The sequence below is a fragment of the Trachurus trachurus genome (genome assembly GCF_905171665.1).
Source record: "Trachurus trachurus genome assembly, chromosome: 22".
In the NCBI taxonomy this organism is placed as follows: Eukaryota; Metazoa; Chordata; class Actinopteri; order Carangiformes; family Carangidae; genus Trachurus; species Trachurus trachurus.
The window spans coordinates 1,612,998-1,625,513 of NC_139907.1; the positions used below are offsets into that span (position 1 = coordinate 1,612,998).

Consider the following 12,516-nt stretch of genomic DNA (forward strand, 5'->3'; position numbering starts at 1 on the left):
CGTCAGACAACCTTCGATGTCTTCATGGAGTAAAAAAAAAACAAAAACAAAAACAAACACATCTGTCCACTCACGTCTGTAGGATTAAAGGGATAGTAGCATTTTTTTTAAAAGTGTGGTTGTATGATCTACAAATAGCCCCTAAGTACTTTAATTGCAGTAGAAGACTCTCTGCACTCCTCCCGTTAGCAACGCCAGCCCATAATAGCCCTGCCCAGAGATTTACAACATGCAGTGTTGTGAACAGACCCAAAGAAACAGCCTATTTTCACGGCCTAAAAGAGGTTTTACCTGAAAAAAAATACACAGTTCCATTGTTCACTATAATATAATTTTTTCCAGCCCTTCAAAGTGCAGGAAAAACACAGTTTTTATTTGGACCTAACCAACTCACGTATCCCTCCGCCCAGGGTTAGCGCCCGCCGATCAGCAGTTGGTTCGGTCCAAATAAAAACTGTGTTTTTCCTGCACTTTGATAGCCTGACTCTCGCCAGACCCTTGTAGTTCCGCAAAGCTACGCTGAGCTCCACACAAGGGTCTGGGACTGCTCCATAGGCGATTCATTTCAGAAGGCGGGGCCTTGTAAAAAAATCTTGTATGTGATTGGATAAACCACTTGTCCGTTATCTTGAATGACGTGCTACTTCTTCGGTCGGAAGAAGAGCGAAAACATCCTTGCCACCAATAAATGCCTTCAAAACCGTTCTCTGTTCATCTTTCAAAGAATTAATATTCGATAGATTCGACAAAACAGTTGAAATAGCAGAATCAATGCCAACGCACGACTCCTCACTGCGAGCCGCCATTGTTGTTTGACTCAAACAGTCGCTTCAGCGCTACGTCACACCTCAGAAAGTCCCGCCCGGCGATCCTGATTGGTTCATTATTTTTTGCTCCGGGGAAGAAGTTTGCATTGGCCTCGAGTCCAGACCCTTGTGTGAAGCTGAGCGTAGCGCCTCTGGTGGAGCTTTGCGGAACTACAAGGGTCTGGCGAGAGTCAGGCTAGCACTTTGAGGGGCTGGAAAAAATTATATTATAGTGAACAATGGAACTGTGTATTTTTTTTTCAGGTAAAACCTCTTTTAGGCCGTTTCTTTGGGTCCATTCACAACACTGTATGTTGTAAATCTCTGGGCAGGGCTATTATGGGCTGGCGTTGCTAACGGGAGGAGTGCAGAGAGTCTTCTACTGCAATTAAAGTACTTAGGGGCTATTTGGAGATCATACAACCCCACTTTAAAAAAATGATACTATCCCTTTAAGACACTTTCAACAACTGTTAAGGTGCAAATGATTCAGTCCTAGAGTCCAACTCGACCTTCGACTGTGAGTTTTACTTTGGAAAAAGGAAAAAGGATGACGAGACGTTCTGCTTCAACATCACAACGTCTGCAGGCGAGATGGACGGACAAGGAAGCCACAGAGGAGACGGAGAGAGACACAGGAGTCATTGGACGACCTCGAAGTAGTGCAGGATGGCCATGATGTGCTGAGGCATGAAGACGTAGCCGGTGTAGATCGCCATGCCGGCCACCGAGACGAGCAGGGAGTCTGAGGAGGGGGAGGAGTTAAGGGACGGACACACCGGGTTTTGTATTTTACAGAGGAGGAGAGGCACCTGAAGGCATCACAGATAATAATTTACAGCAGGTGGACACAAACTGATCTCAGAGCAGCCATCACTTCCTCCTAACAATGAGTTTTTTTTGTTTTTTCTTCTGGGAAAATTGAATCGAAGGCAACTGGACTTGTATTTATTTATCTGGGAAGATGTTTCGCCTCTTATTTTAAAGGGATAGTTCACCCAAAATTCAAATTTCACTCATTATCTACTCACCCTCATGTGGACTAAGGGCTGGGAGAAGTTTCAGAGTCCTCCGTGGCTTCTCTGAGTTACAGGGGGTCTCGGTGTAGCAGTGCATGTCCATATGACGGTTGCAAATGGATACCAACTGTCTTCGTGACAAAAAGACACACCAAAAAACATCCAAATACCTCCATGCTGCTCGTATGTAATGTCCGTCTTGTATTGAAGCCCCGACATGAGAAATTGTTCAGAAAAAAAAAAAAAAAAGTCTATATTTTAAGCTTGTTTGTAGCGGAAGTTCCCAGTGTCTCGGTTCACTGCTCTTCCTGTGTCAGTGCAAAGGTATCTGGATGTTTTTTGGTGTGTCTTTTTGAACGAAGAAAGTTGGTATCCATTGACAACCATTATATGGACAAATACTGCTGCGTGGACCCCCCCGTAACTCAGAGAAGGAACGGAGGACTCTGAAAATTCTCACAACTCTTAGTCGGCATTAGGGTGAGTAAATAATGAGTGAAATTTGAATTTTGGGTGAACTATCCCTTGACAAATACAAGTCCAGTTGCCTACGATTCAATTTGCCCAGAAAAGAACAATGACCTGGATGAATGAGAATATCCATAGACATGTTCCTAACAATGAGCTGGTTTTTACTCAGTGCAAAAAAAACAACAACTAATTCCTGACTTGTGGTGTAATTTACAGGCACATGTGGATCACCTGACTTCTCCTCTTTCGCCCTCTTCCGGTAACTCACACACACACAGTCCACCGTTTACTATTTTACCTCTTTTGTGTTTTTACTTACTAGAAAAATAAATGAAAAAAGACAAGGGCTCTGGAACAGAAATAGGCTAGATAATAGATCTTCTCTAATCGATCAGTGAATCCGTTTCAATTCGATACAAATCAATACTGATTATAAGTAGCCTACAACTTCTTTTCTTCTTTATATCTTCCTCAAAATGTTAGCAAACAACCTGTCACAGTTTTACCACTGTTACCAAACGGGTTGAGTTGTTTGTTTTGAATCGACAGAGATTATAAAGTGTGAAACGTTACGAAACTTTAGCACAGTAACAATTTCCGATCGATAGTTAGCAACTTCAACAGTACAGTGTGTAAATAAGCTGTTATAACTCCGTAAAACCCCTTTAACTGTGACCGACAACACGTTACTATTACTATTAGTAACGTTAACTAACATATTATTGTTGTTGTGTTAGTAAAGTCCGAGCGGCTGTAGCTACCGTTAGCCTGTTAGCATCATAACCCATGTATCTCTATGGTTAGCCTGTTAGCATCATAACCATGTATCTCTATGGTTAGCCTGTTAGCTCGTTAGCATCATAACCATGTATCTCTATGGTTAGCCTGTTAGCATCATAACCGTGTGTATCTCTATGGTTAGCCTGTTAGCTCGTTAGCATCATAACAATGTATCTCTATGGTTAGCCTGTTAGCTCGTTAGCATCATAGCCGTGTATCTCTATGGTTAGCCTGTTAGCTCGTTAGCTCGCCGGCAGAAGGATACTGAACACCGTCCGCTCCCAGGGCTCCAGCATGTAGAGCGCCGTCACCAGCAGGTACTGGTAGTAAAACCACGACAGCTGCTTCCAACAGTCTCCCAGCGCCATGGTCCCGGGTTCGAGTCCGATAATTTTATTTTTACTTCACTTTTCTCTACTCTACTGTTTGCTTTTTTAACTTCTTCCTCCTTTCGACGTGACTTCTCGCCGTAAGTTACGTAATGACGCATGTACGGTCGGAAGGTGCTCGGTTTCAGCCAATCACGACCACGCATAAGAGCGGCCCGGCAGTGACGTAGACCAGGGAGTTCCAGCATCCGGATTTCAAAATAAAAGTATAAAAATGTTTTATTTATATTTATAAACAGAAATAAAGTTTCTAAATTCACCCTTAGAGCTGATTTTAAACAACACTTCCCTCCCGCTGCTGCCCCTAACAAAACAAATGTGGTGTTTTCTTAAAGATGTATTTTTCCAGATGTGAAAATATTAAATAGAAAAACACTGGCCACCCCCCAAAAGGAATATTGTCTTATTAACCAGACTACCACTACTAACACTATTACTTTAAATTCTTGGAGACACTTATAGAATTGTTTATTCATTTATATGTGGGTGGATGGCAGAAATATGGAGTGATCATGGGATGTTTTATGCCTGAAACTTCAGAAAGTACAATAAGTCAAAGACAGATTTCAGAAACAGATTCAGCACTGACAAGTTTAATTTTGAACTCTGACAAGTCCCAACACGTCATCTCACTCAACCCACTCCACAAAAAACAGGATTAAGTGTGTGTCGGTGTGTGTGTGTGATGTGTTTTGTTTTTATATAAAAATAAAGACCGTCCATCGTCACTGCTGCAGGTTTCAACGTCTCAAATAAAAAGTAAAAAAAAAAAAATCTGGTCTCTTGTGTAGAGTTCAGTTTCAGAGCTGTGACCAGCAGCAGTGTGTTTGTCCGGAGCAGGATTCTCCAGCGACTAAAAACCTCGGGAAACGCTCGGAGCTCGGAGCGTCTCAGCAGTGGCTGGCCAGGATGTTGAAGAAGTGGAACACCTCTTCTTTATCGAACACCGCCACCTCCGTGCTGCACTCGGAGCACTGCACCGGGTGGTAGACCTCGCCGGCGTCCATCCCCGCCGGCACCAGGGCGGAAGTGGGAGCGGGAGCGGGAGCGTCGGCCTCGGTGGTTTCTGCTCTCTGGCCGCGCCTCCTCTTCCTGTTCTTCTGCTTCTTCTCCGGCTGCGTCTGGTAGCGCAGCACCTCGTCCTTCTTCACCGTGCAGTTCATCACGAACATGGCTCGGTACTGAGTCCGGTACTTCTCGTGCCTGAGTGGAAACGACCACAACGTTCGAACAATTCAGCTCAACACAAACCAGTGTCTTAAACAAAACAGACGTGTGAGGAAAAGCGCTGCAAGTTCCCAAAACTTTCCATAGGAATTTTAGTTGGGGAATCTTGTAAATATTCAAAATTAGAAAATGTCCATGGGAATTAACTGGAAATTGGGGGTTATTTAAACTAACTGTATCATATACAAACAGATATAAACATTTTGTTTTGTCATTAGCCGACATTCTTGCAAAATAAAACAATTAAAAGACCAAAAAAAACCTTTGAAGCAAAACAACCGTCAGTTGTTAAAAGAAGAAGTCGTCCTGAGAAAAGCGGCAAAAGCACTTGTATGACACGTTTACAGCTAAAATACCCAGATAAGTCCAGACAGACTGTTGAATATTTAGGTGTTAAAAGGTTGGAAAAAATATCAATATTGCAGTTATTGCACTTACAGCTCTAAACTGTGTTATTTTAAAATGTGTGGGTTTAAAAAAGTAAAGCAACTTTTCCATTGAACGCAATCTTTTATCTTTAAACAACATATCTGTAACATTAGTAAATGTCTTTTTTTTTTAAGTTAAAATAAATGATTGAACTCTTTTATAAATAAAATTAAAATAAGTAGGGAGGTGAGACATTAAAAACAGCTCATACCTTAGGAACAGTATCACAGAAAGTTTTAGTGGTTTCGAAACGTTGACATTTTATTATCGCGGTTATAACTTGAACATGATATCTGGTCCGTGCATACTTCTATAGTTTTGTGCTTTGGTCTCAAAATGTGTCATCAATACCTCAGGGCTGTAGAAATCATCTGTGCATGTGATGAGGAATGCAGAGTGCACCAAGTGAACAATCAGCCGTGTGCATGGATATTCATTTATTTGCTCGCATTAAATCTGGTTCTTTTAGCCAAGATGATGCTAAAATATATTTTCCCCGTGAAGGACCAGCCTTCAATTTTCTACTATTTCCGGTTCATTCCCATAAAAAGTTTCCTGTCCCTCACCTCTGACAGTCCAGACACAGCGTGGTCATGCAGGCGGGACAGTTGAGGACGGCGTCGCTGCTCGGTAAACCCTCAGATCGCCGCGGCTGCGAGCGAAGCGCAGACGCCGGTCGCTTCCTGCTGTACCTGGACGGGAAGAGGACGGGAAGAGGACAGGTGAGGTCAATGAGTACGGGGTTATAGGGCTGGGCGATATGAGAAAAAATCCTATCACGATAATCTTTTTCATATCAGTCGATATCAATATATATCACGATATGACTCAAGTCACTGTTTTTGTCAAGCCTAAATGTTCCATCATACTCACAAGTGAGATTTGAAGATATCAGAAGGTTATTTCTGATTTAAATATTTATTTTCCGTCAAAAATTGAACATTTCAGATGTAATGATGATGAACATATAAAAGCAAGAGTAATAACAGTTTCGGATAAATAAAACTCGTATTATATTTATACAGTTATAAATAATAATATAATAATTATTATTTGATTGGACAAGAGACATACTGTACGTGAGTGCTGATATACAGTACAACAGCACTGGGTCTTTTACAGACATTATCACTCCGCTGTTCAGGCGTTCTTTAACATTACATCAGACAGGAGTTAAATCAGAGCCACACTCCCCTTACAGGAGCTGCTCCATCTCTCTGCTGCTACAGTTATAAACGGACGTGAAAATTAAAACCCGGACCTGACGTGGTCCGTCTAGTTAGCGATAATTCTCAGCCTAAACCCGGCGGGAAAAGAAAAAGGAAGAGAAATCGTTGCGGTTAGCGCTTGCTTTGCCAGTGGCCAGTGTTTAGGTCGGCACAGCTGAACAGTGTCGCTCTGGTGTGAGCAGCAGCAGCAGCAGAGCGGCCACGCCGTGACTGCGCTCCCTTTGATGTGTGACGGCGGCCGGAGCTCGACCTGCTCCGACTGCCTGCTGTCTCCGTGGTTAAAGTTTAGCGTTGTTTACAGACTAGTACTGTATCTCGGGGTTAATGTAAACACAACGTACCACGCGTGTCACGGTCACTCGTCCTAGTTCTCCTCCATTTTTTCTTTCGAGGCAACACTCATTCTCTCTCTCTTTTTTACTGGCGATGCCCCGCTGCTGACGCACGGCTGCAGCAGCCCAAACATTACCACGTGTTGTTGTGTTGTGTACTGTCTTCCTGTGCTGTGTCAATCTAACCTGGCTGGCTCAGCCATTGGTTCAGCGCGGCGCAACTCTCGTTTTCATTGGCTGTTTCAAAACATGAATGAATGAAACCTATCGACTTTCTATCGACCACGTTTCATATTGCTATTGAGTAAAGTTATATCGCGATATATATCGTTATCGTTTTATCGCCCAGCCCTACGGGGTTAGAAAAAAAACTCTGCTGTCAAGGTGTTGCCACGGGAACTGTCTGAACGACTCACATCCTCCTGCGGGCGTCCACCCAGGCCTGGTCTCTGTCGTCCTCGTCGGGGTCGTACAGCAGCTCGTCGTTGGTCGGTATGACTCTCTGTCTCCGCCTCCGGCCCGTGGAGCCGCCTGCAGGAGGAACGTCATGTAACTATAGCAACAGCACGTTACTGAACCTCCTTGTCTCTGTGTTTCACTCTGTCCAGTTGCTGTTTGTGTCTGCTTTTACAGCGGGGAAAATAAGTACTGAAGGCGTCAATAGACTTTCATGGTGAGCAGCATAGAGGCCATAGAGGCGGTTAAATGCATTACTCATTGTTATTGTTTTTTTTTTATAACTGTACCTGCTAATTTCAGGTCTCTCTACAGCTCTCTCCGTGATTCTTGGCTCTTCTTAGTTTCCTTTTGACTGTCAGAAATCTTGTGAGAACCTGGTTGTGGCCAGTTTATGGTAAAATGTTCTTTTAAATTCTGGATTAACGGCACTAACGGATAAAACGGTTCATTCAGACACGTCTGTAACTGATTCATCAGGATGTTCTGCTACATACGTTTCTGAAGGTCTAACCCTAACCCCATCATAAAACGCCTCTTGTGCGACACCTTGGTGATGAGAAACCTTTTTATAGGCGTAAACTGGACTAAACCAGCTGATATTACTTTGTACTGACCGGATTACTTTCTAAACACTGACAGACTCCAGCTGCTTTCTTGTCTTTCCTTCTTTACCTTTCTGCTCCTCCTCCCGTTCTTCATGTGTTCACTACTTATTCCCCGTGTCATTTCACCTTATCACACATTACTTAATTTATGGACATAAATGTTTGGATTTATCTGTATGTGTGCATTAGTTGGGTTGTTGCCGACATCTGGTGAAATTTTCATGTCAATAGCTCCGTTAGAAATAATATTTTCTGAGAAAAATGTTGACGTGTTTAATGCTTATTTTCCCTGCTGGACAGTATGTTTTCTGTTCTCTGTTCCTCTTGTGTTTTTTTTTAATAAATAAAGTTCATGTATGTTTGAGTGTATGTAAGGATGATGGTTGACAGTGGTGGTGTGTTTACTTGGCTTGTCCTCCTCCTCTGAGTCCGAGTCAAAGTAGATGTTGTCGTACAGCCGAGGGTTCGGGAGACCGGGACGACCTCCTTCTCCTCCTTCTCCTCCTCCTCCTTCTGCTGGAGAACAAATAAATCCTGCTTCAGTCGTTTCTCTGTCTTTCTGAAGGTTTTCTGATTCTGATTCTGTTTCATCCTCACTCTGAAGTTGTTTTACAACACTCCTTTATCTAAAGTCTCCTGTGTTTCTCCTTTATCAGCCTCATGCTGGGAGGTAAAAACAGTTTGTACAGCATTTAATTATAAAAACATAAAAACATGTTCCAAGATCTTTAAGGACTTCACCAGTTTTTGTGACCAACAAACTCTGAGGAAAGCAAACAACATTTTGCCGTTGTTTTGTCTCACCTGTCTGACAGACTCACCGTTTCTTGAAGTCTTTTATTCCCTCTGCCTTTCCTCTCCTAAATTCTTTGTAATCATTTTATTCTTTTTAACCCCCTTCTATTTATTTATTTTCTATTTATTGATCCTTGATTCCACTATATTCCTTGGCATTTTATTCTACTACTGAGATGGGACGTGCTCCCTTCACTCAGTGAGTTTAGGTACTTGGTCATGGATAACTGTGTTTCCATTTGTAACTGTTTCAGATGATTGTGTTTCTTGTTTCTTGTTAACTGTATATTGGCTTGTAATCACTTCAAATGACTGTAACCACTGTCAATATTTTAACTGGTTTGTAAACTCGATGACATTGCAAATGAGGGTAACATCAATGTCTCGCGAGAGGAAATAAAGGTTATAATAATACTTGTATTGTTTTTACAGGATGCAAGCTGTTAATAAACCTGTCTGTCTCTCTCTGTGTGAGTCCAGGTGAGTGTTACCTGCAGCGCTCGGGGTCCAGGTTCCCTCCATGGCCTTCATGGTGGAGCTGAGCTCCGCCTCCATCTCCTTCTCAAACTCATCGCCGCTGGACGACTCGCTCTCGCCCGTCAGGTACTCTCTGATCAGCTTCTTCTTCTGCTCCGGGGTCCCGTTCAGCAGCACGTCCAGCTCGTCCTCCGAGCTGAGACACACACACACAGACACAGACACACACACACACACACACACAGACACAGAGAGACAGAAAGACAAAGGTCAGAGTCTGTTCTGTAGAAAACAAAGAAAAACACACACTCTCCAACAAAACTCTCAGGAACAAACTAAAGAGGTGCACGGCCAGAAGATAAACTTCAAGAAACAGAAGAAAGGCCAGCAGCACTCGTGTCCTTCTCATTGTCCTTTATTACAGACTGCGTCGGCGCTTAACACACACAGACCGGTTTCGACAACGTCTTCCTCAGTGTGCAAAATACAGCAGGAAGTGATGCATTTAAATACTCACAGCTGTGGTTAATCACTTGATTGATCAGTATTAATATTCGAGACAAATAACAAATTACAGACATTAGAAAAATAGAAATATATGTAGAAAAATATAACAAATATTCAACAACCCAGACATCTCAAATATTATAGGTAAATCCACAGGTAAATAGACCCATTAAAAAAGTGCAGTCAGCCATTACAATAAAAGGAGACAGAGCACAACAGCACAGGGAAAACATAAAGCACTGGGAAAGCTGTAGCTGTAGCAGAGTCTGTTCTGTGTCATCATCATCACGTCCCTTTACACTGAGCTGTGAAGACTCGCTGTCAAACATCTACATGACAAAACACAGAGACGTGTGTTTTGTTCCTGTCTGGTGTGTGTGTGTGTGCTGTAAAAGCTCAGCTGACTGTGAATCAGCCTCATGTCCACTGGGCTCCAGACTAACTAGTTTTACTAGGAGCACAAACAGAAGATTTAGGGGCAGACACACTGTAAATGGACTTGTTAAGGAAATATTGACTTTTCCTTTTCATCCTCACACACGTTGGCCTGACATCTGTATTGACAGAGTCCAGATTCTCTGAGTGTTTAAAAACAAACAAAAAAACCAGCAAATTTACTGGTTGCACAAAAAATGTACTTGCACTGTCTCAAATGTAGGGGCAGTGTGGGGCCCTGATACAACTACTGTGGTGTGAGTTTTAGGTTCATTAGAATAAATAGTTGTTTAAAAGTCAAAATAATTTAAGAAGGTAATAAAGAAACTATTAAAAAATGAATTTAACTGACTGAATTTGCAAATTTCTGTGAGTGAATAACAGGTTTATTTAGCACGTGGAATAACGACATTACACCGATATTAAACACCATTATTTCAGTTATTTAACTTACTGAACTCCAAACCTTTTCCTGTTCATTTACTTACGGAACTGTTACATGTATAAATGTGACTCTTTTTCCCACATAAACAGGTTTCTGGTGCCACATGTGACTGTGATGATCTGAGCATCTTGTTTTAATGTTGTGTTGATAATAAAACAAAACACAGAATCTGACTCAAACAGTTCACAGCTCCGTCTCTGAGTATTTAACCATGTTTTAAAAGAAGCTGCATGAATATAAACCCAGTTTTATCATCATCATCTCTCTCTCTTCAGGTTTGTTTACATTCGCCCCGCGGTGCTAAAGCTAAGCTAAGCTAAGCTAAAGCTAAGCTAACAGCTACTGACCTGTCCTCCGCTCGCTCCTCGTCACTCGGCTCCTCGATCTCATACGAGTCAAACTCCGGGTCCCGGTTCAGTCCGTTCATGGTTGTTAACAGTTTGATAAAACTCAAACACAACAACAACAACAACACGAGCGGCTAACGGGTTAGCCACTTAGCCGCAGCAGCAGTTAGTTAGTTAGCAGCGACCACTTCCGCTTCCGCTTCTTCTTCTTCTTTGTAAACGGAAGTGGGTGAAACAGTGAAATGACTCACTTCCGCCTCCTGCTGGTCAGAAACTGCAGCTGCAACTGAACCAACGAGTCAGAAACACACAAATAAACACATAAAACTGTTTCTTTTTCGAAGTTTCTTTTGAGAATGGCCATCTTTGAATTGTGTCATGTTTTGTGTTCACTTTCTATTATATTGATGACTGAACTCTTGTTTCTGTATTTTCGTTGGTAATAAGGATCTCCAGGGGCTATCCTTTGAAAATAAAGTCAAAACAAAGTCGAATAACTTCTGTTTGATTTAAAGCAGAAGTAAGTGATATATTTGTGTTAATATAAGTCTTAAATAGTTGTATCTTCCGACAGCAATCACTTCTATAGAGTGTTTGGTCTGAAACACGGGTCTGTCAGTCACTCTGCTCTGCTCTGAGCCGAGGAGAAAACATTTATCGTATCCTACAGTTTTTATCCAATGAGGAGAGAGAACGGCATGCAGGGCTGTGTGTGCAGCCGTGAATGTGGTGACGTAGGGACGAGGACTGTTATGGTGCGTTCAAGGCAGCCCGTAACTCGTGTTTTTCCGTCCTGTGAAGTCGTACCAGTTCGATCTGGTACGAGTTCACGGGTCGGAAGTTACGAGTGGCCGTTATAGTGACTTTCACAGGTAAAACAGGTCGGAAAAACACGAGTGGGTTGCCTGGAACGCTACAAAGTCGTAAGTTGTGACTTGACGCTGTAATTTACGATTTCAAAAGCCTGCCTGGAACGCAGCATTAGCGAAAACGACCGGATCGCTTACTTCTGCTTTAAGGTCCTGATTAATTGATGTATTATTGTTTAATTGTTGATTAGTTATTAGAAATTAGGGATCAGTTCAGCATTTTTCCCAAAAACAAACAGTAAAAAAAAACAAAAAAACAGTTAGGCCTGTTGTTTTATAGAAACCAAAGAATTTTGGTTTTGTTAAATGTGAAGTGCTCATCTTTCAGCAAATATCATCATAACATTAAATACATCAGCCCAAAGTATTAAAACTCTCTAAATTCCTATCAGTTTATCAATTTGATTGATATATGCTGCTGTTACGTCAGATCACCTGTAGGTGGCGCCAACAGACCAGTGATGTTTTTGCTGGGGTCGTTTCCCTCCTCAGAGGTCTGAAGGTTCATTCATTCTCTTCTTTATTCATCAGTTTAATCTTTTTTATATACTATGTGTTATTTGATTTAACTCTTTTAAAATCATATTTATATTTTTCATTTTAATTAATATTAAATTATCATTGAGTTTGAAAGAAAACCTGAGTCCTCACTGCTGCTTAAACTCATTTAGTGGTTCAAACCAGAGGGTCGTAAATCTGTGTTTCTGCAACCAAACTTATATGAATGAGTTTTTAAAAATCTTTGTCTTTTTAACATTATAAAATACTTTTTTATTACTTCTTGAATAACATGTTCAGTGTGATGCTGTCAATACAACATGTGACTGCGGTTATTTAAACTCTCTCTGGGAGAGACGGGTCCTGCAGAAAGCCCAAAGTATCATCAACAGCTCTG

At 41.8% G+C, this 12,516-nt stretch overlaps 2 protein-coding genes across 3 annotated transcripts; both read right to left on the reverse strand.

Moving 5' to 3' along the window:
* Positions 1–1,222: 1,222 nt before the first annotated feature.
* sptssa (serine palmitoyltransferase, small subunit A) lies at positions 1,223–3,544 on the reverse strand. Its single transcript, XM_083998850.1, has 2 exons — positions 3,342–3,544; positions 1,223–1,551 (listed from the first exon to the last, which is right to left on the reverse strand). The coding sequence occupies exons 1-2, from the start codon at positions 3,442–3,444 to the stop codon at positions 1,448–1,450; spliced, it is 207 nt and encodes a 68-aa protein (XP_083854976.1). The 5' UTR covers positions 3,445–3,544; the 3' UTR covers positions 1,223–1,447.
* A 521-nt stretch (positions 3,545–4,065) lies between these two features.
* eapp (e2f-associated phosphoprotein) lies at positions 4,066–10,940 on the reverse strand. Of its 2 annotated transcripts, none has more exons than XM_083998832.1 (6): positions 10,753–10,940; positions 9,033–9,214; positions 8,152–8,259; positions 7,099–7,213; positions 5,688–5,813; positions 4,066–4,668 (listed from the first exon to the last, which is right to left on the reverse strand). In XM_083998832.1, the coding sequence occupies exons 1-6, from the start codon at positions 10,830–10,832 to the stop codon at positions 4,356–4,358; spliced, it is 924 nt and encodes a 307-aa protein (XP_083854958.1). In that variant the 5' UTR covers positions 10,833–10,940; the 3' UTR covers positions 4,066–4,355. The 2 variants fall into 2 exon arrangements, with proteins under 2 accessions (XP_083854958.1, XP_083854957.1); XM_083998831.1 differs by having other exon boundaries at positions 8,152–8,262.
* Between the last annotated feature and the right edge of the window lie 1,576 nt (positions 10,941–12,516).

Coding starts and splice junctions, on each gene's coding strand:
- sptssa (XM_083998850.1), bottom strand. CDS start 3,444: ATGGCGCTGGGAGACTGTTGGAAGCAGCTGTCGTGGTTTTACTACCAG. Junction 1,552..3,341: donor CTGGGAGCGGACGGTGTTCA/GTATCCTTCTGC, acceptor CCCCCTCCTCAG/ACTCCCTGCTCGTCTCGGTG.
- eapp (XM_083998831.1), bottom strand. CDS start 10,832: ATGAACGGACTGAACCGGGACCCGGAGTTTGACTCGTATGAGATCGAG. Junction 8,263..9,032: donor CTGGACCCCGAGCGCTGCAG/GTAACACTCACC, acceptor TTTGTTCTCCAG/CAGAAGGAGGAGGAGGAGAA. Junction 7,214..8,151: donor AGAGGAGGAGGACAAGCCAA/GTAAACACACCA, acceptor TTCCTCCTGCAG/GCGGCTCCACGGGCCGGAGG.